This window comes from Artemia sp. Qi Xiang Cuo, chromosome 20 (assembly GCF_049724085.1).
Source record: "Artemia sp. Qi Xiang Cuo chromosome 20, ASM4972408v1, whole genome shotgun sequence".
Lineage (NCBI taxonomy): Eukaryota > Metazoa > Arthropoda > Branchiopoda > Anostraca > Artemiidae > Artemia > Artemia sp. Qi Xiang Cuo.
This window is the reverse complement of record NC_142813.1, coordinates 37904342-37926638: the sequence shown is the minus strand read 5'-3', so window position 1 is coordinate 37926638 and position 22297 is coordinate 37904342. Positions and strand designations below refer to the sequence as shown.

At 32.0% G+C, this 22297-nt stretch overlaps 1 protein-coding gene across 6 annotated transcripts in view; it reads left to right on the top strand.

The window, feature by feature from the left end:
- The window catches only part of hlk (hulk), a 315193-nt gene extending 293151 nt beyond the window's left edge, over nucleotides 1–22042 (top strand). For 5 of the 6 annotated variants that reach the window (XM_089106231.1, XM_089106234.1, XM_089106233.1 and 2 more), the window contains 5 exons: nucleotides 8787–8927; nucleotides 11949–12131; nucleotides 15105–15245; nucleotides 17829–18011; nucleotides 21667–22042. In XM_089106231.1, coding sequence (XP_088962357.1) covers nucleotides 8787–8927; nucleotides 11949–12131; nucleotides 15105–15245; nucleotides 17829–18011; nucleotides 21667–21836 — 818 coding nt within the window. In that variant the 3' untranslated portion in view covers nucleotides 21837–22042. Of the gene's footprint in view, nucleotides 1–3338; nucleotides 3480–8786; nucleotides 8928–11948; nucleotides 12132–15104; nucleotides 15246–17828; nucleotides 18012–21666 lie in introns of all 6 variants that reach the window. The other variant, XM_089106230.1, reaches the window with a different exon arrangement.
- Nucleotides 22043–22297: the final 255 nt, after the last annotated feature.

Genomic DNA, 22297 nt, shown 5'->3' with positions numbered 1-22297 from the left:
AGTACGTGTTTTGGGCATAAACATTTTGAGCAAAGTCCGTCGTTTGGGTATATCGTTTTTGGGCAAAAACGATAAGACCGAAATATTTTTACCAGAAGAGCCTTTGATAGCCCATATTAAATAAGCTATCAGAAGGGTAAATAGAGCATCAGATGGCACTTGTCCTGGGGGGGGGGGCAGAAATTTTAGGGGGACCAAATTCCAAATAAATAGTCTAACATTTATAGTTATTTTCTACTTTTTGAAATTTTATTTTTATCAAAATAAAGTAGAGGGTACAGTTGGCAGTAAATATATGCAAATTGAATCTGAAATGTCTATTTTTTCCATATTTTTTCCCATATAAAGAAAGAAAAGCCAGATTTAAATAAACGAAAAGTTGCGTTAATAAATGAAAATTTTTTTAACAAATGAAAATTTTGTTAAAATTTGGCCTGCAATTTTTTGGGGGATAGGAGGGGGGCTGATCAAGGCTTGGCTCCGGGTATAAGAGAGGCCAGTACCACCCCTGGCAAGTTGGGACATAAAAGTGTTGGTAGTCTATACTAAATATGCTACGTTAAGGAACTTTAATTATATGATTAAAACAGATGCCAAAGCCAATTCTTAAAAGACATTCTTTAGACTCTTTTGGAAAGAGTTTTGACCATTTTAATAAGGATTTTTGTCAAGATTAGCGACATATTTTCATTATTGATGGCCCTATGATTCTCGTAAAAATAAATGTGTTTGGTTTATTGTTTAAATCAAGGCGAGGCTTAGTTCGTGTGTTCAAAATTAGAGAAATTTTACTATTATTTACATGATTTAAATAGAATGCTATAAGTTCAGAAGAGTAAACAGTTTTGGTCGAATACTTTCAAAATACTAACTTTGGAACTGAAGCATGTTTTTTCAATATTTATAGTGACGACAATTTGTTATGTTTATACAAAAGAATTATCACAATTGCGACAAAAAAAAAAAACAGAATGAATAAAGGAAGTTAGCGCCTTTAAGTAATACAAACTATAAGGCTTATTTTGTTTGATCAGTGTTTAAAACAAAGAAAGTTTTATCTCTTTTAAATGGGCCATCTGCATCATATTATAAGTCAATGAAATTGTATTTAAAATATTTCAAAGTACGCTTTTTGACGAACAAGTAAAATTAGTAATGCTTGAAAAATGTCCCGGTAGAGATTCATCACAACACAATATTTTCATTGCATACTAATTTCCATTGCTTGTGCTCGAAAAATCGTGATCTGTCACAGAAATATCGAGACCTATATTTTTTTTCAATTCCCGCCATGCTTAAAGGCAATAGAAATTTGGGTTAGGGAATTTATTAGATTGAGTTTGATTTCCGAATCAGAGCTTTTTCGGCCAAACCATTGAAATTGCCCTGTCTGGCAACATTGCTATTTGGAAATGTCTTACTCTATGGTAACATGAGTAGGATCGGTAACATTGGTAATATGAATACGATAATAAGAATAGAATTTGTATCTTAATTCAATATCTTTCAGATATGGTATAACTGGGGGTACAAATAAGCTTCTTGCTTATTATGTTTACAGAATCATTTTTACTTATATTAATGCTAGTGTATGCTTTTTTTATTGGAATAAGTTTTTTTTTAGAATGCCTTTACCGGGTGTTTTTCAACACTGCACGATTCGATATAGGATTCTAGAGCTGGTGAAGTAAAACTGATGACTGGTCACTTAGGCAAAACTTAACCTTCAGTTCGGTTCATTTCTAAAAATCTGTCCAAGGTCTGAAAAGGGCATTCTTTATTCATTATGGTTTTATTCATTTGACTGCAGTAATTCAAAATATGTTAACTTTCATAGCAGAAATTCAGTGGAGAGAAATAAAATATGATTTTTACTGAAATTATACTAAACTATTATATTGGTAGTAACTAATTTTTTCTTGTTTAGTGGGACCTCTTAGTTCGGATACAAGTTTTACATTTTGTATTTGAAAACCCTGTTTAACCTCTCTAATAATGTTTTGCGAATTTCGGTTTGGTAATTATTGAGAATGGCTTTTTTTGTATTTTTATAACTGCATGATGTATTTAAGAATTTTTTTTAAAATAATTTTGTTTGTTTTACCTCCAACTCAGGTAGAATCAAGAGTCAACTATTTTAAATTTGAGAAAAAGACTCCCTTACCCCAAGTCTCTAGTCTAAAAAAAACAAACGAAAAATTTTTAACCGTAGCAGGTTTTGGATGCTACTTTTGTTTTTTCACCTGCCATAATGCAAAAATGGCTAACTAGTAATTCGAAGCGTTTACAGAAAAAACTTCACTACAGAATTACTAGTTAGTCTTTTTACTAATTAGCCGTAATCTTGTAGTCTTTTTTTTCTAACTAGTTTTTTTTTAGGCTAACTAGTAAAAATTACGGCTAACTACAGAAAAAAAGTACTACAAGATCAGCTTCCCTGCTCGGTTCTGATTATTTTTTGATCAAAAAAATGTTTTACTTAAGCCTCAAGGCGACGCACAAATGATGTCAATAATAAATATTTTTATAGCGTTCACGGAACCGTGTTAAATGAGATACAATAGAAAATTAAAGTGGCTCAGTATGTGGCTCATATACCTAAAAGAGCAAGCGAGATTTGGAAAAAAATAGAATTGGTCAACAAGATTGATTTACGTGGGTAAGGTATACGAGCTCAGTAGATAGGTTTCAAATACATTAGTTTGAAATAAGTTAGATATTTATTTATTTCAGATGTATCACCTGGTGTCAGGAACGTCAAAATCCAGAAATGTGACCCTATTTTCTTTCTCTTTTTAGCAGTGGGGTACAAGCAAATTGAGAATACTAGGTCATATCAGTGGTCCTCAGTATTGGAAGCAAAGAACGGTGCAGAATTTTTTACTACCCATTTCCTATAATTCTATATTTATTTTGTAAACTGAAACGTAAATTTTAAAAGACTTTTCCAGTAGAACTCTTTTGATTTTCAATTTTCTATTCAACGGATTTCAATAGTTTTTCAAAAAGTTGAAAAATATTTTCAACTTTTTACATATTAAAAATTAGGAGAAGTATCTGGAATAAAAACAAATCCATCCTAGGACCTCTTTGAAGATTAGGTCTCAAAAATCTTCCTTCCTCCTTCCCAAAAAACCCTTCCTCCTCGATTGCTCTACTAGGTCTCAATGAAAATACAAATTATTACTACTTATTAAACAAGAATTCTTTTTGAATGCTGAAGACAAGCATTTGATTTTTTTTATTATTATTTTGACTTCACTGCAAAGTATCGTACTCCAATTACTTTGAGCCCTATCCTATTTCTCTTTTTTTCATACAATTAAACACTTATACAGGAGATATGTTCTCATCAAAAAGTGTTATCGCGTGGATGATGAGCGAAGAAACCCGTGAATTAATTGACCAGATTGAAGGAGTGACATCTACGATGCTGGATCACCTTTTGGAAACATCAGATAGACTAGCTGTTATGTTTTGTGAGTGGTGTCCCATATTTGCTTGAGCCAAATCTTCAAATCCAAAACTGAGGGAACTGGCTGCATAAAAAATTAAAACTGTCTGTAAAGCCTCGGTCAGAGAGTTTAAAAACTAAAGAATAAACTCAAAATCAACTACCAAAAAACTTAATATCCGAAAAGAGAAATTATAAAGCTGACTGTAATCACATAAACAGAAAGTTTTTTGTGTTTTCTTCGTTTTATTTAATTTTAAATTGGGCTTAAGATAAAAACCACTTTTACAAAAAGTAAAAATTGGTATGTTTTTGTGCATTGTCTCTGCTATCTTTTGTATAGCTTTACTTACCTAGGTAGTATTATTAACAAAGACGGTGGATGCAGTGAAGATGTTAAAAGTAGAATGGGCAAGGCCCAGGTTTTTTTTTCATAGTTGAAAAAAGTTTGGAGGAATAGGAAGATATCTCTGCAAACTAAGGTACTCCGAAAAAAACTGGCGCTCCGCAAAAAGAAGGAAAATTTACTAGATATTTTCAAGAAAAATTGCTTATGGATTGTTTTGGGCACCCTACTGACTGACCGCATCTCAAACAGCAAATTGTACGGAAAATGTGGTTCAATCCTGCGTTCTAGGGCTATAATGAGAGAAATTTTGAGATGGCTAGGTCAGGTTCTTTGGATGAAGGGTGAAAGATTGTCGAAGACTGTCTTTGTGGGCCAACTGTCTAGAGACAAGCGAAAACCAGGTCGTCACCAAATGAAATGGGAGGAGGTCATAAGGAAAGTTTACAGAGAAACGGAAACTTGTTGATTGGGTGGGAAGAGGGAGGCTTTGAATGGATTAGAAGAAAGGAGGAGCCTGAGCGAGCCTCCTCCAGAAGAAAGGAGGAGCGTGTTGACTGCTCAGGTGGTTTGGTGCTGCAGTGAGTTGTTAGTTGTAGTAGTAGTTTTGTCTTAAACTGACATATAACCTACAGCCCAACAACTTGATAATAAATATAAAAGCCTTCAAAATAGAATAATCCGCCTACTTTCAAAAAAATGTCACGCAGGATTCAAGCAAACTTATGCCTTAAATAGAATGTAATTTTGATAGATCGAACTAGAGTTTGTTCTGAATGTTTCTAGGTATGTTGGTGACGGAGGACTATTGGTAGCACCAGAGCCACCAGTAATTTTGAATTTAAATCATTTTAAAGACTCAGTGTTTTTCTTTTTTATCAGTTTTTCATACTCTCTGTCTTGATAGCTCTAGAAATAACTATGGTCAATGGAAGCGTTGGGTAGACGATGGCAATTTTCAAAAATAAAGGTTGTAATTTTCTAGTACGGTCTTTTTCTTACCTATTTTCTACCTAAATATTATTTAGCCGCTTAAAAACTATATTTAACAGTCCGCAGTAAAAATTCAACTTTATGAAGTGTTATGTATACAGAAATTTCCACCAAAATCTAAAGCTAATGAAATTTTATGATGCATTTCACTGGAAAAAACTAACCTTTTTTACGTTTAAAGTTTAATGTTTTTTGAAGTTTAAAGTTTAAACTATAGTTTAAACGATAATTTAAAATATTCGTAAGAAAAAAGTGGGTTTTCTTTGAGGAAAAGTCATATTATGATTTTCTCCCATTGGCACGGAGTAGTACAAGGTCTGACCAATCCTTGGTCTATGTCTGACCAGTCCTTTAGTCTCTTCCATGTTTCCTTGATCATTTTATCATAAGCTCTACAGCCCTCAAGTTTTGAAGTCAAGATTTGGTTATAGATGACGCACCTGCATGAATTTGCCTTCTCTACTAACATTTCACTGTTTTAGAGTTGGTGGCACTTGAATTATCTATTTAAACGTTCATCCACTTTTCATTTAAACGTTCCACTAAGTGTTCATTCATATTTTGTTCAGCCATTGTTCATTTTGTTCAGTAAGGAGTAACATTAAGAATTAAAACGAACAGAAATTATTACGTATATGTTTTTCGGTACTTTAAAAAAAGTTATTTATTGTTCTTATTAAACGACCCTTGTGTTTCAGGAGTCGTTTTTAAAGAATTATGACAAAATTTAAACTTTAGCGTAAAGAGTGAGGTGTTGAGGAGGGGGCAACCCCCCGCATATACGTAATAATTTCTGTCCGTTTTAAGTTTTGATGTTGCTTCTTACTTTCAGCTGAATAAAACCTTGTTTTTTTTAAGTTTCTGATCGTTTTTTAAATAACGCCAGGATATCTGGCTTCACCTTCACGGAATAATCCCCCTCCCAACGGAAATATCCTCTGGCCAATTCAATCCTTGTAAGAATTTACTCCGGACAAATACTCTTAACATCTCCATGCGTAAAATTGAATCGGTAAAGGTAAAGCAAGGCATATAAAGAAATTTCGTATAGGAATTCTGGCAAATTCCCCCAGTGTAAAATTTCCATTGAAAAGTTCACCCCCTGGAAACTTCCCCTTCCATGGAAAATTCTCTCCTTGCAAAATCCCCAGCAAAAAAAATTCGTCCTCCCCTCCCCACTCGAAAAATGTACACCTTTCCCCAGGGGCTGTGGGGGTCGTGTTATCTTTAAAAACATATTTATTGGGTCTTTCAACTATGCTGAACAAAATAGCTATCTCAAAATTTTGGTCAAACGATTTTGGGAAAAAAGTGACATGGGAGGGGGCCTAGTTGCCCTCCAATTTTTTTTGTCACTTAAAAATGGCACTAGAAAATTTTATTTCCATTAGAATCAGCCCTCTCCCGACATTTTAAGACCACTGGGTTGATATGATCACCTATGGGAAAAAATAATAAATAAACAAGCATCCGTAGTCTTTCTTTTGGAAAAATTCTAGACCCCTACAGAAGGGTTCTTTGATACACTAAATCTGATGGTGTGATTTTCATTAAAATTATATTACTCCTATGGGGTCTTTCCCCCTTTTTTTGAAAATAAGTCTTGTAGCATTTGATGGGTAAAACTAAACTTAATGAATCTTATATATTTGGAGTGAGCATAATAAACCAAATCGTTTGATATTTTTATCGGTAACAAAATTTGTTTTTTTATAGTTTCGATAACTATTGAGCCAGGTCGCTCCTTGCTTACAGTTCGTTATCACGAACTGTTTGATAATCATCTCCCAGACCGTAAAAATCCTTAGCATTTATAATTCTAAGTTCTTTTTAGCAAAGCTACAAATACAAATTGCATTGCTAAAATTTTGTCCAATTTGTATTGGCTTATTGAATATATGTATATATATATATATATATATATATATATATATATATATATATATATATATATATATATATATATATATTTTATATATATATATATATATATATATATATTTTATATATATATATATATATATATATATATATATATATATATATATATATATATATATATATATATATATATATATATATATATATATATATATATATATATATATATATATATATATATATATATATATATATATATATATATATATATATATATATATATATATATATATATATATATATATATTTATTATTCTATGCTAAGAATTTAGTGAAATTATTAAAACGAAAGAAGGCAAGTGCATTTTTCAAACAGTTCGTGGTAACGAACTGTGAGTAAGGAGCGACCCGGCTCAATAGTAACTGAAACTATAAAACGGAATTTGATACCAATAGACATATAAAAAGAATCGGCTTATTATGCTGATTTTAAATATATATGTTTTATTAAGTTTAGTCTTACCGATTAAAGCCTGCGAGCCTAAGAAAATTTGCCTGGTTTTTGAGAAAAGGGGGAAACATCCTCTAAAAGTATTATAATCTTAATGAAAATCGCACCATAAGATTCAGCGTATCAGAAAACCCTACTTTAGTGGTTTGAAGCTCCTATATAAATGTGGAACTTTATATTTTTTTGCCAGAAGAAAGATCGAGGATGGGTGTTTTTTTTTCCAGGGGTGATCGTGTTGATCCAGTGGTCCTAAAATATCGTGAGGGGGCTCGTTCGAACGGAAATTAAAATTTCTAGTGCTCTTTGTGAGTGACCAAAAAGATTGGAGGACAAACTGGTCCCCTCCCCTGCCCCGTTTTTTCCCAAAATCGTTCGATCAAAATTTTGAGATAGCCATTTTGCTCATCATAGTTAAAAAGCCCATTAGCTATATCTTTGGATATAACATGACCTCCCACAGCCCTAGGGGAAAGGCCTTAAAGTCATAAAATTCGCCCATTTTTTACATATAGCATTTGTTATTGTGAAGTTTGTATACATTTTCCGGTGGTAGGGGGGGGGGGAGTGAGTAAATTTTTTGCTGGGAATTTTTCCACGGCAGAATTTTCTATGGGAAGGGAAGTTTCTAGGGGGTGAACTAGTCAGAGGAAATTATACACTGGGGGTATTTGTCAGAATTCCTATAGAAAATTCTTTTTATATTTCATGCTTCCTTTTTTCTGTCTCAATTTTACACGCGGAGCTGTTAAAGTAAATTGTCCGGGATAAATTTTCACCGGGATTGAATTGTCTAGAGGATATTTCCTTGGGGATGGAGATTTCTCCGTGGATGTGTGGCCAGATTTCCTAGCATTACTTAAAAACAATCAGAAATAAAATTTAAAAAAAAACATGTTTTCTTAACTGAAAGTAAGGAATAACATTAAATGTTAAAACGAATAAAAATTATTACGTGTATGAAAGGGATCATCCCCTCATGAAGCCCTCGCTCATTACGCTAAAGTTTGAATTTTGTCCCAATTCTTTGAGAACGACTCCTAAAACGCAAGGGTCGTTTAATTATAACAATAGGAAGCTTTTTTAAAAGTACTAAATAGCTTTAGCGTAAAGAGCGAGGCGTTGAGGAGGGGGCAACCCCTGTCATACACGTAATAATTTCTGTTTGTTTTAATTTTTAATATTGCTTCTTACTTTCAGTTAAAAAAAACTTGTTTTTTTTTTAATCTAATAGTTAAATAAAACCCCCATAAGCCTGATCATATCAGAGTTGTTTTAATATTTTAAAGTGACAAAGTTGCACTGACTATAAAAACTAAATCAAACTACATTCTCCAAAATGCACAATAATTGTGTTTATTGTGCTAGAGTGCACTAATTCGTGTGTATTAAATAAACCATCCCCTAACACGTGAAAAAATTGTTAAAGATGAAAGCTGATGAGCGTTTTGTAAGTAATTCAAGGTCTCATTGACTAGATGTGCATGAAGGAATCCATTTGCTAATTAAACAAATTTAATCATTTCTATTCTTTTTTATTTCATATTTGTTTATCTTTTTGTTTATCTTTTTGTTTAACAAATCATTTTGTTTATCTCTAACAGGAGATTTACGGAATGAAGATTCTGTGTTTGAATGGTTGCAAGATGATGACAACCGTGAGTTGGCTGATGAAATTGAAGAAGTGAATGCTCGTATGCTTGATCGACTTATTGATGACTCACCTTTTCTTGCTGTTTTCTTCTGTGAGTCACCTGACGCTTTCCGCTTGTTCTGTCTTTTTCGTTATTTCCTATATTTAAATTTTGTTTTAATTATTTGATCAGATCTACCATAAACGTAAGTAGCTATAAATGAATCATACCAGACTAATCATTTAAAGATAATTGAAATAATGATATCATCAATGAAACAGAAAAGTAAGTTTTAAATTCATATCTTTTTCTTGCGCGTACTGGCTTTCTGACAAACTAGCTGTATATTTGAAAGTCATGTAAGAATTTGGAATTGATCGTAAATTTTGTGCAGAATTACGTATTATTATTTAACATATATACTCTGATAAATTCGATGGTTCTTCAAAGGTGATAGGAAAATGCGCAGTTACCGGGAAATAAATTTTAATTTCAACTAAATTATTAATTAAACTAATAATTAAAACTGAAGACACATATTGGTTTCAATTTACAATGGAACTAACCAAAATAATTAATTATTTAGCCTAAAATAATCAATAGATTAAACCTAAGTATATTTGCAATAAAACTAAGAGTATTTCGCAGAGTAGTAAAAGCAAGTTAATTTAAGAAAAATGAGGACGTATTTTTTACTTCAAGTAGATCCTTAATTACCCAACAATTTATCTTGTATGTAAAATAGTTTATTTTATATAGTTTTGTTGAGAGATCAATTCCAAAAAGACAAACAAAATGGAAGGGCAAAATTAAGCACTCTTCATTGATTATTTGCTCTCATGAAATACTTTTATTTTTTTCGGATTGATAATATTCCCATAAGGATGATATGCAAATTTTATTTCAGCCTCTGTGGCTGCTCCTTATGACTAGCTTCTTTGCATTCATATATATATGAATGCATAACATATATATATTATATATATATATTATATATATATATATATTGATATATAGTTTTACTACTGATGATGGTCACTGTATATGTGACCGAAATATCTGGTATTTTTGTGAATTTCTATATACTGTCTATTAAAAAGGATTTTTTCCCTATTTTGAACTTTTATTTTATCGGCATTCATATATAGTATCAAGAACTGGGGTTTTAACTTTATTATAGTGCAAATCAAAGAAACATAAAATAAAAATTGAAAATAAACACTGGAACACTAGAAATATCGCAGAAAATAGGCACTGGAAATTTTTTTTTTTAGTTCAAGAATGCACTAAACTTTCAAGATTCGTTTCAACAGATGGACCATATGCTATCGAAGATTATCCTCTGCAAATTTAATCTCTCAGTCCCTTCTGAAGAGTTTTTTCTCTTTATTATTTTCGCCTTCTCCTTTAAAGGGCTCTCCTTCCTACCTTTTGTTAGGACAAATATAAACATGTAGGCAGAAATACGTGCCAAAAAATAATATTCACACAAGTCCTTTTGAAACGGCTTTAGTCACAAGTAGATATAGTTGGAAATGGCACCCCTGGGGAGTATTATACCAACGCTAATTGTTGATTTCTTCAAATGAATGCTTAACATATATATTAAACCTCAAAATTCAGCTAAAGTAGATGATATATTGATGGTATATCAGGTGTTTTTATTTACCCGAGGCTTTATTATTCAATTGCACTATATAAACAAAATATTCTTTCCAAAATAAATAATTCAAGATCACAGTAGAGAGAATATACAGTATCGACAAACGCTATTCTCTCCCTTAAAAAAATATGAAGCAGATTTAAAACCACACAAGATTCATACTCCACCTTTGTACTTGCGCGATTCTGATGTATACATGACGAAATGCCTATGGAAAACCTTTTTTTTTGCCGAGTAGCAACTTAACTAGGCTGTGACGACACGGCTCAGAGTCTTTAGACACGGTATCAAATGTGTTTCATGTTTGGAAAAAGAAGACACTACAGTCTACAGTGTTCAAGATAACATATGAATGTACCTTTGTTGAATCATTAACCATTATCTTTGAAATACTTTTTGAAAGAGATTTTTACAGTAATGGACAGAACCTATTAATCTAAAAGAAGTCAGCTTTCACCTAAAGCTAAGAAATATTTCTCCTTTGGCTGCAAAATAGATACATAGATAGATAAGTATCTATTCAGTCCACAAAAAAAAAAACATTTAAAAGACTTAAAATTCCTAAAAAGCTTTTCTCATTTTTTTTTCATTTTTATACCGGGGCGTAAGGAAGGAATTGGGCATACCTTTTTTCAAAATTTTGACCCCCCTAAAAATGCATACGCTTGTGCATAACTAGACCTGCACTTAGCGTGAAGCATAAAAACCCCTCTACTAAACAATATTTCCAACACTGTACATTTAAATCAAGTGCATATATGCTTCAAATTATAGTCTTCGAAATAAATCTTCTAATAAAATGTTCTTCTTCAAGAATTTTAGTGGAAAATATTCAAATTTAAAAACCAAGACATTGTTCAAGATATTGCTCCGGGACGTTTAGCGGTTTTTATCAAAATGTATTTTGTCCTGTTTTTTTTTATGCTCTGGATTAAAAGTAAATCAGTAATTATTAAACCAGTAAATCTGCTGTCTTTTAACGGACTAGCTGATCCCGACTGCTTACTATTCTATGTAAATAGGGGTAATATTTTAACCCATGGTTTAACCTTAAACTCATTTAACTATGTAAGACGAAGAAGGAGACAGAGGAGGAGAAGATAGTGGAAAAGAAAGAGAGAGAGACTAAAGGAGAGAGAGAGAGAAAAAAAAGAGAGAGAAAGAAGAAGAAGAAAGATACAGAGGGAGAGAAATAGAAAGAGTTAGTCAAATTACTTATAATAAAATTCAAGAAAAATAAAAACGACATGAATTAAAACAATCCAAATCTCGCATGAAAAAAAATGACCAAAACCAAAAAAATAAATAAAATCAGAGGCAAAAAAAATAATGCAACTCTTGTAGAATAGTTGAAAAACTTTGATCTCTTGTGTCATGCATTGTTTTGGTCAACAGAGTTAAGAATACTGCCACCTGTACTGTTACCTTCAGTATCCCTCTATGTATCTATCACATGTTTAATTTCTTAGATGATGATGAATGTGCAGAATGTCCAGCTATAATTCAGGAGCTTGAAAATATTGATGATGAAGCTGATGCATTTGGCATTGATTTTGTCAAACTTAATGACGAAGAAGCTGCTAAGAAGTACAATGTTCTGAATACACCGTCTTTGGCTTACTTCAGGAAAAAAATTCCAATAATTTATGAAGGTAAAAGGGGTTTTTGGTTTTCAGACTTTGATGCACAGTCGAAAAAATTATAATCCTTATTACGGTTGCCGCAAACGCCTCATACGCACGAAAGTATGAAAGTACAAGAAATAAATACATAAATAAACAAAATAAATATTCATGCATGTATGTGTATCCATGCAGCTTGTTTTAAATTTATAGAAAATCTTCCAATTTTGGTATGTTTTATTGTCTTCTAGTTTATATGAGTATTGAAGTCTACAGAAGTATTTACCGAATTTTACATATTATTATTATTATTATTTATTTTTGATCCTCACTATACAAAGGTATAATACGTGGAGTAACACGAAGAAAAACACATAAAAATACAACGCAAATCAATATAGAAATCAAAGGAAACCAGTTACAGAGTAATACATAACATATAAAAGACACTAAAACAAAAGAGATAAAACATAAAAAGAGGGGGAAAAGAAGAAGAGAAAAAACTCACAGCTTGAAAAATCTAAAAAACATGTTAAATAATCTAATAAATATCTAATAATAAATATATCTAATAATCCAATAATATGAGTTCTTTTTATTCAGGCCAAGAGAAAGTGACCAATAGTCAGTATTTTTTTTCTTAATTCGATATTTTTCACTGCAAAGACCACAATGTTTGATACTTTTAAAAGTCTAAATGGAATCTATTCAAGACAGTAACGCCTGATCGCATCCTCTCCCCCCTTCTGCTAGATGGGAGTTTAAGTACTGTTAGCAGGCTCAGTATTTCGTATTTTGCACTTATAGCAACTAAAATACCTTATTACCGCTCTGTTAAAGGAAGAACATGAATTAAGTAAGGTTCTTGTCCACCTTACCAGCAGTTGTCTCAGTTTCGCATTTGAGTCTTTTTCAACGACATTTTCCTTGGTTCTTAGCAAATAGAAAAGTCCGCGAAGTAGAAAAATTCCTTGTCCGTGAAATCAAGAATGACTCGAGTATAGAATGAATGATCCGCTGTTTAGTAATGCGTTTCAAGGAAAGCTATTTGCATGTCTTGATAAAAAAAAGGTCGGGTTCCAGAAAAGCCGAGTTTTAGAAAAACAAAAAAGTACTGTATATAAAACCGAAATCTGCCTGGGCATATCTTTCTCAACTTCTGAAAGCCATGAGATTTTTCGGACAGGATAAGATATGCGTCTGATAATAATAAATCAAGTTTTGTGGATATGTCTTATAATTTAAAATGGGATTTATTTTCTAAAATGAGACAAGACTAATTTTGGGACATAAGAAAAAACATATAAAATAACGAATGGATGGAAACACGTTTATATCAACATTAAAAATCATCATAAAATAAATTATAATAACTATATAAAGGTCAAATTCGCAATAAAATTTGATACAAAAAGGCTTATGCACCTCATAAACTTTAATTTTATTGAGGGCTGATAAATACCTTGTGGCTCTTTGTGTCACAAGTCTTGATTTAAAGAGATAGAGGATATGTTTGGGATGATTAGAGTTGAGGCACTTAAGTTTAAAATTCAGGGCAAAAATAATGGATTTCCTAGAAAATAACCCAATCATCGACTCTCTTTACCCAATGTTGACAAAGCCAAATTGTCCTTCTTTTTTAAACGACATGAGACCAGAAAAACTGAATATGACGAGGCTTGGCTAGTGTTTCTTAGTACCAAAAGCAAAGAATGGCACAAAACATTATCCATGCCTTCTCCAGCATTTTTAATTTTCAAAATTTTAATTTTGATTAAATTTAAGAAACAATAAAATCATTGATCTTGGCCTGTTTGCTATCTTGGAAAGTAGATGTGCTATATCAATGAAAAACTTATAAGAAATGACCCACACCTTGACTAGGCATTAGAAAGGTGATTTTATGCTATTATATCCACTCATTTCCCATTTGTAAGGCCTAGATAATTATCTTTGGTAGCTAATCTTAAAATTCATATTTGAAATTTTAAAGCCATAACAAAGTATTTCGTTTTTATTTTGTATCCTTTTAAAATGACAGCAATGCCCTGTAGATGAAGGTGCCTATATCTTTTACTGTGATTTGGTCTTTGATGAGAACGTGAGTTAGTCTAATGGGCTATAAATCAAGCTCTATAGCAAATTGGGTCTCTTTTAAGTGCCTAGAAGATCAAAATAAACACATTTTTAAAGCCTAGACCTACACTAGGTCTATTCATGCTCGAAAATCGTGATTTTCTAAGATCTTTCTTTTTATTGGTTTAAAATGCGAGAATTTGAAGAGAGTATTGAATTTCCGTCAATGTGACCACGTTGAGTCGTGAAAACAAATTAACGAAACTGATTAGTTAAATTTGGCAATATTTATATCCATAAGAAATCGATCACTACCCATCTGTTGATTCCCCTATATACCTACACATTCAAAGAAAATCTAATAAAACTATTATTAAACTGTTCTTATACTGTTTGGTCTATTTTTTTTAGCTTACTTTTGTGGGTTTTTAAGAATTCTTCTTGCTTTTAAATATGGTGCTCGCTGCCACCAAAAACAATAATTCTACATATAAGGATCTTTGTCATAAAAATACTATTTCTTGATTTTTCGTAATTTTTTGAAATTTATATCATTGTGCAGGTCTCCAGTGAACCAGACAATTAGGTTTCATTTTTCTTCCTATTTAAGGTGACCAATTTCTAGACCTTGAGATTTTAGAAAAAAATCTCTACGTTTTTCTTCTTGATTTATTCTTTACAGTGAGAATTCACTTCACCTTGAAAATCACATTATACATAAAGGAGATTTATATCTTTCTGCTTGTTACTTCACACTTGCAGTTGTATTTCTGCTTATTATCATCGCTTTGAATAATTACATATACTAGATAATATTCATTAATCGTTCTACTTATTACCCTCTAGTTCCAACTCAAATAACGTATTGGACAAATTTTAGCCAATCTAGGAATTAAAAGGATTTAATTTAATTTAAATTTTTTTTAGGAGATCTTCTTGATGAAAATCGTGTGCTAACTTGGTTAACATCACAAGATGTCTTCGAGATTAAGGACGAAATTGAAGAAGTTAATAGAAAAATGCTCGACAAGCTTCTCGATGAAAATGATTTTGTTGCAGTTTACTTTTGTAAGTTGAAATTCGTTGCATTTTGGGAATTTCACACAATGTATTTCTTTAAGAAATATATTGCGATAATAAACTGCAGGTGGAGAATGGCCTGGGCTGATAATAAAAGGAGCCCTAGAAAATAAGAATTTTGATAATTTTTCTGTGATTTCATTTTTAAGCGGAATTTCAGGCATCTGAAAGTAATAAATTTTAATGCTAATCATTCAAAGTTGTTTGTGTTAGAAAATCTGCGCAATTTTGGAAAAATAGAGGAAATATTCCTTAGCTAATTCAGCTAAAAGCAATTGCTTTTTAGCTAATGCAGTCAGCTAGAAAGCTAATTACACTAGCTAGTTAATGTGCTAGCTGCCTAATGTGTTAGGTACATATAATGTCTAAACGCTATACCAATGGTCGGAAGCTCGTATTGGAACAACACCAAAATGTGCTTTTTCCCCCCGTGAAGTTAGGTTTTCGATACGTGAGTTGTTTTCAATGCTTCAAAAAGGAATGCTCTTACGTGAGAAAATGTATTTAAAAGTAAAATGTATTCTTTTTTTTTTTAAAGTAGCTGGAGAATGAAAGAAATTATTTTCGTGGGTTTTGAATAATACGAGTAAGTTTTTAGTTAAACAGTTCGGAAAGACAACTGGTAAAAAGAGAACTTGCAGTCACCAGCGGACAAAATTTATCCTCGTCCACAATAGTTTCAGGAAAGCAATAAAATTTAACATGAAGATTTGGGGTCAAACAGGTGGTAGCTCCCTTATGTGTATGATAAGTTCTTCCGCATAAGCCATCCTGGCTATGTTGTTGACACACTGGGCTGGGAATCATTTGCCCGAGGGACAGGGGTTGGATTTTTGGCGTTGCCGATTATTTGGTTTGGGACGGAGGTTTGTGGCGTGACTCTTTAAGCTCAGCCAGAGTCGACCGAGCTCTAAGTGGGTACCTGAAGATACATGGGGCAGGTAGGCAGGAAGGGTATGCGAAATCAGAGGATGGCTTGCCCCCGACACCCCATTACACTTCCTGGCTGAAGCGTCACGAAACGAAGTTTAGCACTGCTGGTTCGGACTTTAAGGGTCTAGTGTCGTCACACTTGCCTACTTACTTTTAACTAAGTTCTTCTGTATATTTCTAGTTTCCTAATTGTTTTATTTTTTGGTGGTTGAAATATATCTGGTTATTGTTATTGTTATTATTGTTATTATTATTATTATTATTATTATTGTTATTATTCTCATTGTTATTACATTATAAGTGATTAGGTTTTAATATCGCCCTTCACTTCTTGCTGAAAAATGAACTATTCTTCTCTTTCAGTTTGATTAAAATTTTAGTTCAGCTTAATCTAAAGATACAAGTCCCACTACCTTGAGTTTCATAGATCGCGATCTGAAACTTTTCAAGTAATTGTCTAAAACACAGTGATTGTCGCAAAGTTATCTTAGTTCATAAGCATTATAGGTAACAAAGTAATGACTGTCTGAGATTTTATTTCATAGGAATTTTTGAGAGAATTATCGTCCTATCCTTGGTGATAAGGGTGAATTATTGGCAAAAACTGAGGTCTGCAGAGACTTTGAGTTAGGGTTGGATTACAAGCCATTTATCGACATAGCTGTTCAGTGTATAGTTTTCCTTGGATATTGCATCAGGAACAGAAAATAACTACTGTATAGCCTCTCTTTTTAGTTCCTCTTAACAGCTTTTGATAACTTGTTGATTGATATTTTTACAACACGCTTCAAAAATTTTATCCCAAATCAAAATGCTATAAAGCTCCATATTGCAAAAACAGAATGCGTAATTATCGATTTCTTTCAATGAATCATTTGTTAGTCAGAGAATTTTCTTTTATTTTTAAACCATGTATTTTATGCAAAATAATAACCATCTGCTATGTTTAAAGAAAGAAAAATGTGATGTGCATAAACTTGTTTTTGTGCATAAACTTGTTTTTGTGAGTATAGGTGGTACATCAATAAATTTATCAGTTTAAAGTTTTGAAAATCAGTTAAATCAGTTTGAAATTTATCAGTTTAAAGTTTTGAGTTATCAGTTTTGAAAAGTGAAGAAGTTAGTAGCCCTGAGAAGAGAGGATATATGAGAAGAGAGAGATATATTGTATTATATACTCCTAAGGCCAAAAATGGTGGAATTGGAATGAATTGAAGGGAAGATTAATTTTGGAAATTGCAGTAATCTGAATTAATCTTCAGAAATTCAAGAAAATCGTTTAAAAGAGGTTCGCTTAGGCTATAGGAATTTCAAACATGTTTTTGTATGTTAATTTTTTCATTTATATAATTTTCTTTATCTTAGCTACCCAAAAAAATTTTTTAGGCTCCTGACTAATTTTAACCTAAAAATGAATATAAAGGGGAATACTTTAGTTACAAACTGATTCAAATTCAATAATTCAAATCAAATTTCAATTGGCTGAATCCTCTTTTTATTGATGAAAACGAAGAATCGTAGATAAGAAAAGAAAACTGAATAATATATTTTTTAGAGCTCTCAATTTACTGTATTGGCTAACTCTTTTCTTTTTGAATTTTTTTTTTTTTTTATTTAAAATTAATCTTCCCTTTTCAGATGACAACAATTGTCCGAGGTGCGTAGAAGCGCTACAAGAGCTAGAAAATATTGATGATGAAGCTGATAATCTGGACATTACCTTTGTTAAAATCAAAGATCCAAGATACGCAAAAAAATATGGAGTCTCTAAATTACCTGCATTAGTTTACTTTAGAAAGAAATTTCCATCCATTTATAGAGGTAAGTCTTGTTTGTGTAACACTTTACCAAAAGTTTAATCTAGTTTTGAATTTGCATAAATTGTACAAAGTTGCAAGCATAAATATTAAGTTACATAAAAAAATGGTTTTAAAAAACTGCGATGCGAAGCAGAAACTCAGGTGGAGATAAAAATCCCAAATTAGATTAAATTAGTTTTCTCTTGTCTTAACTCCGAAATGAATTAAATCATTTAAAATCCTGAGCATATGGACTCTTAAGAAATTCAATGCATCACCAAAATTTCGCCTAAAAAACATAAAGTAAAAACCCTAAAAACAATCTGACATAATATTTGAATTCAATTTAAAGTATTGTTAAATTGTATAAAGAGACTTTCTTGTGCCGAAAACAGCATCAATCTTTAACAGAAATTACCGTATATAAGGGGGGCTACTCTTTACGCTAAAATGTAGCTAATTCTTCATTGAAAATATTTATGTTGGAAAAAAGGCTCTTTATAATGGTGTATGTTTTATTCGGCTGATTATCTTTCAAAGCTCTTGACCTGAAACATTTTTGGCTCAAGGCAAATGGGAATAAATATCCCAACCCCTCGCATTTTAAATGTATATTGTTGTCATGGTAATTTTTTATCGTATTGCTCTAGCGTTGGAGCATTTATTCTCGAAGTGTTGGTTTAAAAAACGATAAGCTTTAGCCTAAAGGGAGGGTAGGAGTTAAGAGGACAGAAGCCCTCATAATCTAAAGAGTAGGTTTGTTTGTTTTGAGTTTTACTGTCGTTTGTCACTTCTATTTTTTTTCAATTTAAGTATATTTGACGTCTTCCCATTATAACAGTTATTTTGACTTTCCGTATCACAAAATGCTTTGCCACAATCAAACTTGGGTTGGAAAAGAAAGGAAAGGGTCTTTTATACTCACATCAAGTCAAATTTTAAAAAGGGCACCAGAACCCGCATATTTCATTTGAAAGAGCCCTTTTCCAATATTTAACGACCAGTTGTTGGATTTGATAACAATCAAGTATATTGTATTTTCATTAAAAACAAATAGTAATACATCATTTACAAAATAAAACAGTTCGTTACCATGAACTGTAGGTAAGAAGCGACCCAGCTCAATAGTAACCGAAACTCTGAAAAATGAAATTTTAATCCCAATAGATACATCAATAGATTTGGATTTTTATGCTGATTCCATGGAGCTCTTTCCATAGAGCTCGTTTTTATGCTCTTTCCATGGAGTATGTTTTCATTGTGGAAGGGACATTTTCAAACAGTACGTGGTAACGAACTGTAAGTAAGGAGCGACCTGGCTCAAAGGTAACCGAAACTCTAGAAAACAGGTTTTTGATACCAATAGATACATCAAAAGAATTAGATTTCAATGCTGAATTCAAATATATAACTTTTCATCAAGTTTAGTCCTATCCATCAAAAATTACGGGCCTGAGAAAATTTGGCTGAATTTCTAAAAAAGTGGAAATACCCCCTAAAAGTTCTGGAACCTTAATAAAAATCACACCATCATATTCAGCGTACCAGAGAACCCTACTGTTGAGGTTTCAAGATCCTATCTACAAAAATGTGGAATTTTGCATTTTTTGCCAGAAGAAAGATCACGGATGCGTGTTTATTTGTTTTGTTTTTTTTTGTTTTTTTTTCCCAGGGGTGATCGTATCGACCCAGTGGTCCTAGAATATCGTGGGAGGACTCATTGGAACGGCAATTAAAAGTTATAGTGCCCTTTTTAAGGGACCAAAAAAATGGAGGGCAGCTAGGCCCCCTCCCACGTCCATTTTCTTCACAAATTCACCTGATCAAAATTTTGAGATAGCCATTTTGTTCAGCATGTTTGAAAATATAATAACTATGTTCATTAGCATGACTTAATACCCCGAAGTCCTCGGGGGGAGGGCTGAAAGTTATGAACTTTACCCAATGTTAACATATCGGTTATTAACAATATTGGTTATTAGGAAGTATACAGACGTTTTCAGGGGGGGATTTTTTCTGGTAGTAAGGGTTGGGTGGGTCGGGGGTTATGTGGGAAGATCTTTCCATGAAGAAAATATTCATGGGGGAAGGGACATTGCTATGAAGGGGGTGCCGGATTTCCCAGCATTATCTTAAAAAAAGATCAGAAATTAAATATAAAAAACAAGTTTTTCAACTGAAAATAAGGAGTAACATCAAAACTTAAAACGAACAGAAAATATTACGGGTATGATTGGGTTTACCCCCTAGTCAATACCTCGCTCTTTAAGCCAAAGATTTTTTAGTACTTTCATAAGAGCTATTTATTCTAAATAACAGAATTTGTGATTAAGAGGTCCTTTTTAGAGAATTGGAACAAAATTTGAACTTTAGCTTAAATAGCGAGATATTGACCAGGGGGCGAGACCGCTAGTATACGTAATAAAAATATACGAATATAAAAGATCATTACGTAAGTTAATTCGTAAGCTACGTATATTTATTACTAATGAAAACGTTCGTAAATAAAATTAAGCAACTTTCGAAAAAGCCACTTAACCAAATAAAGGTAAAATCAATATTCAAATTTTGTTTTAATTAGTCATGTACGGTGAGCCAAAATTAAAACCTGCATTGATTCAAAAACTTTCAAAAATTAAATAAAAAAAAACAAGTTTTTTTAACTGAAAGTAAGGAACGACGTTAAAACTTAAAACGAACAGAAATTATTCCGTATATGGAAGGGGCTGTCCTCTCTTCAACGCCTCGCTCTTTACGCTAAAGTTTGACTTTCTCACAACTCTTATTTATTTAAAAACAATAAAAAACTTTAGCGTAAAGAGCGAGGCGTTGAGGACAGCCCTTTTCATATGCGGAATAATTTCTGTTCGTTTTAAGTTTTAACGTCGTTCCTTATTTTCAGTTAAAAAAACTTGTTTTTTTTTATTTAATTTCTATGAAGGGGCTGCTGGATTTCTCAGCATTATTTAAAACACGATCAGAAATTAAATAAAATAACAAATTTTTCCAAATGAAAGTAAGGAGCAACATTAAAATTCAAGACGAACAGAAATTATTATGTATATGAAGGGGTCCGCCCCCTAGTTAATACCGTGCTCTGTATGCTAAAATTTTTTTAGTACTTTCAATAGTACTATCTATTCTATTTTAACGGCCTTTGTGAGTCAGGGGTTATTCTTAAAGAATGGGAACAAAATTTAAACTTTAGCGTAAGGAGCGAGGTATTGACTAGGGGGCGAACCCCCTCATATACGAAATAATTTCTTTTCGTTTTAAGTTTTAATGTTGCTCTTTAATTTCAGTTAAAAAAAACTTGTTTTTTTTTATTTAATAAAAGACAAAGCCTGCTTCTGTTTCTTTGTCGGTTTGATATGCATATGGTTTAATACTATTTAGAATTTCAAGTTGTCCCCAGTTATATCTCAGCTAGACATCTGTCCCCCTGAAGGTTTATTTTTAGTCTATTTTATATTTTATTTACTTTATTATCTTTGTCTCAAAGATCAAGTTAAACTACGATGAAACTTTATTGACCAAATGCATGACTTAAGTGATTACTTTTTGAACTTCGGTTGGAACAGTCTATATTTCTAATGCAATTTATAAAGTTGATAAATAATTATTTGTCAAGATAGCAAATCAGCCTTGCAACAAAGTTATATATTTTATATTTTCAGGTGATCTTTTGAACGAGACCGAAGTTTTGGACTGGTTACAAAAAAATCGGTTTCGGCATCCCGAACTGAATGTTTTTATGTATGCTCTTGGAGCCATAACTTTTGGGTTTATAGTTTACACAGTTTTCCTCATTTTCTTCTTTAAGAGCCCACATCCCAAGACGGCGTGATATGTGACTAAGGAAATACTGCCTTACCTATTCACTGCAGCATTCCACTGTAGAGCTGCTGGTCCAATACTACGAAACTTTTCTGAAGAGTGCTAATCCGCTCAAACTGTAAAGTTAATGTCAATGTTATTGTTTGTTTTAATGATTTGGGTTTATTTTTGAAGAATGAGAAATGGTGCTTTCACAATAAATATATGTGTATCCTGTATTTTTTTTTTAGTTTAATTATAATTTATCATTAATTCACGATAACTCACCATTCACAAAAGATTAATCCAACATAAAAATTAAAAGAAAAGAAAAAACAAATCACAAGGAAATTATAATAGGCACTCAAATAAAAACTTGTGTTTTTAATTTAATTTCTGAACGTTTTTGAATTACTGCAGCTTTGATTTTGGCTCTCCGTACATAAATAATTAAAACAAAATTTGCATGTTAATTTTACTTGTTTTTTTGGC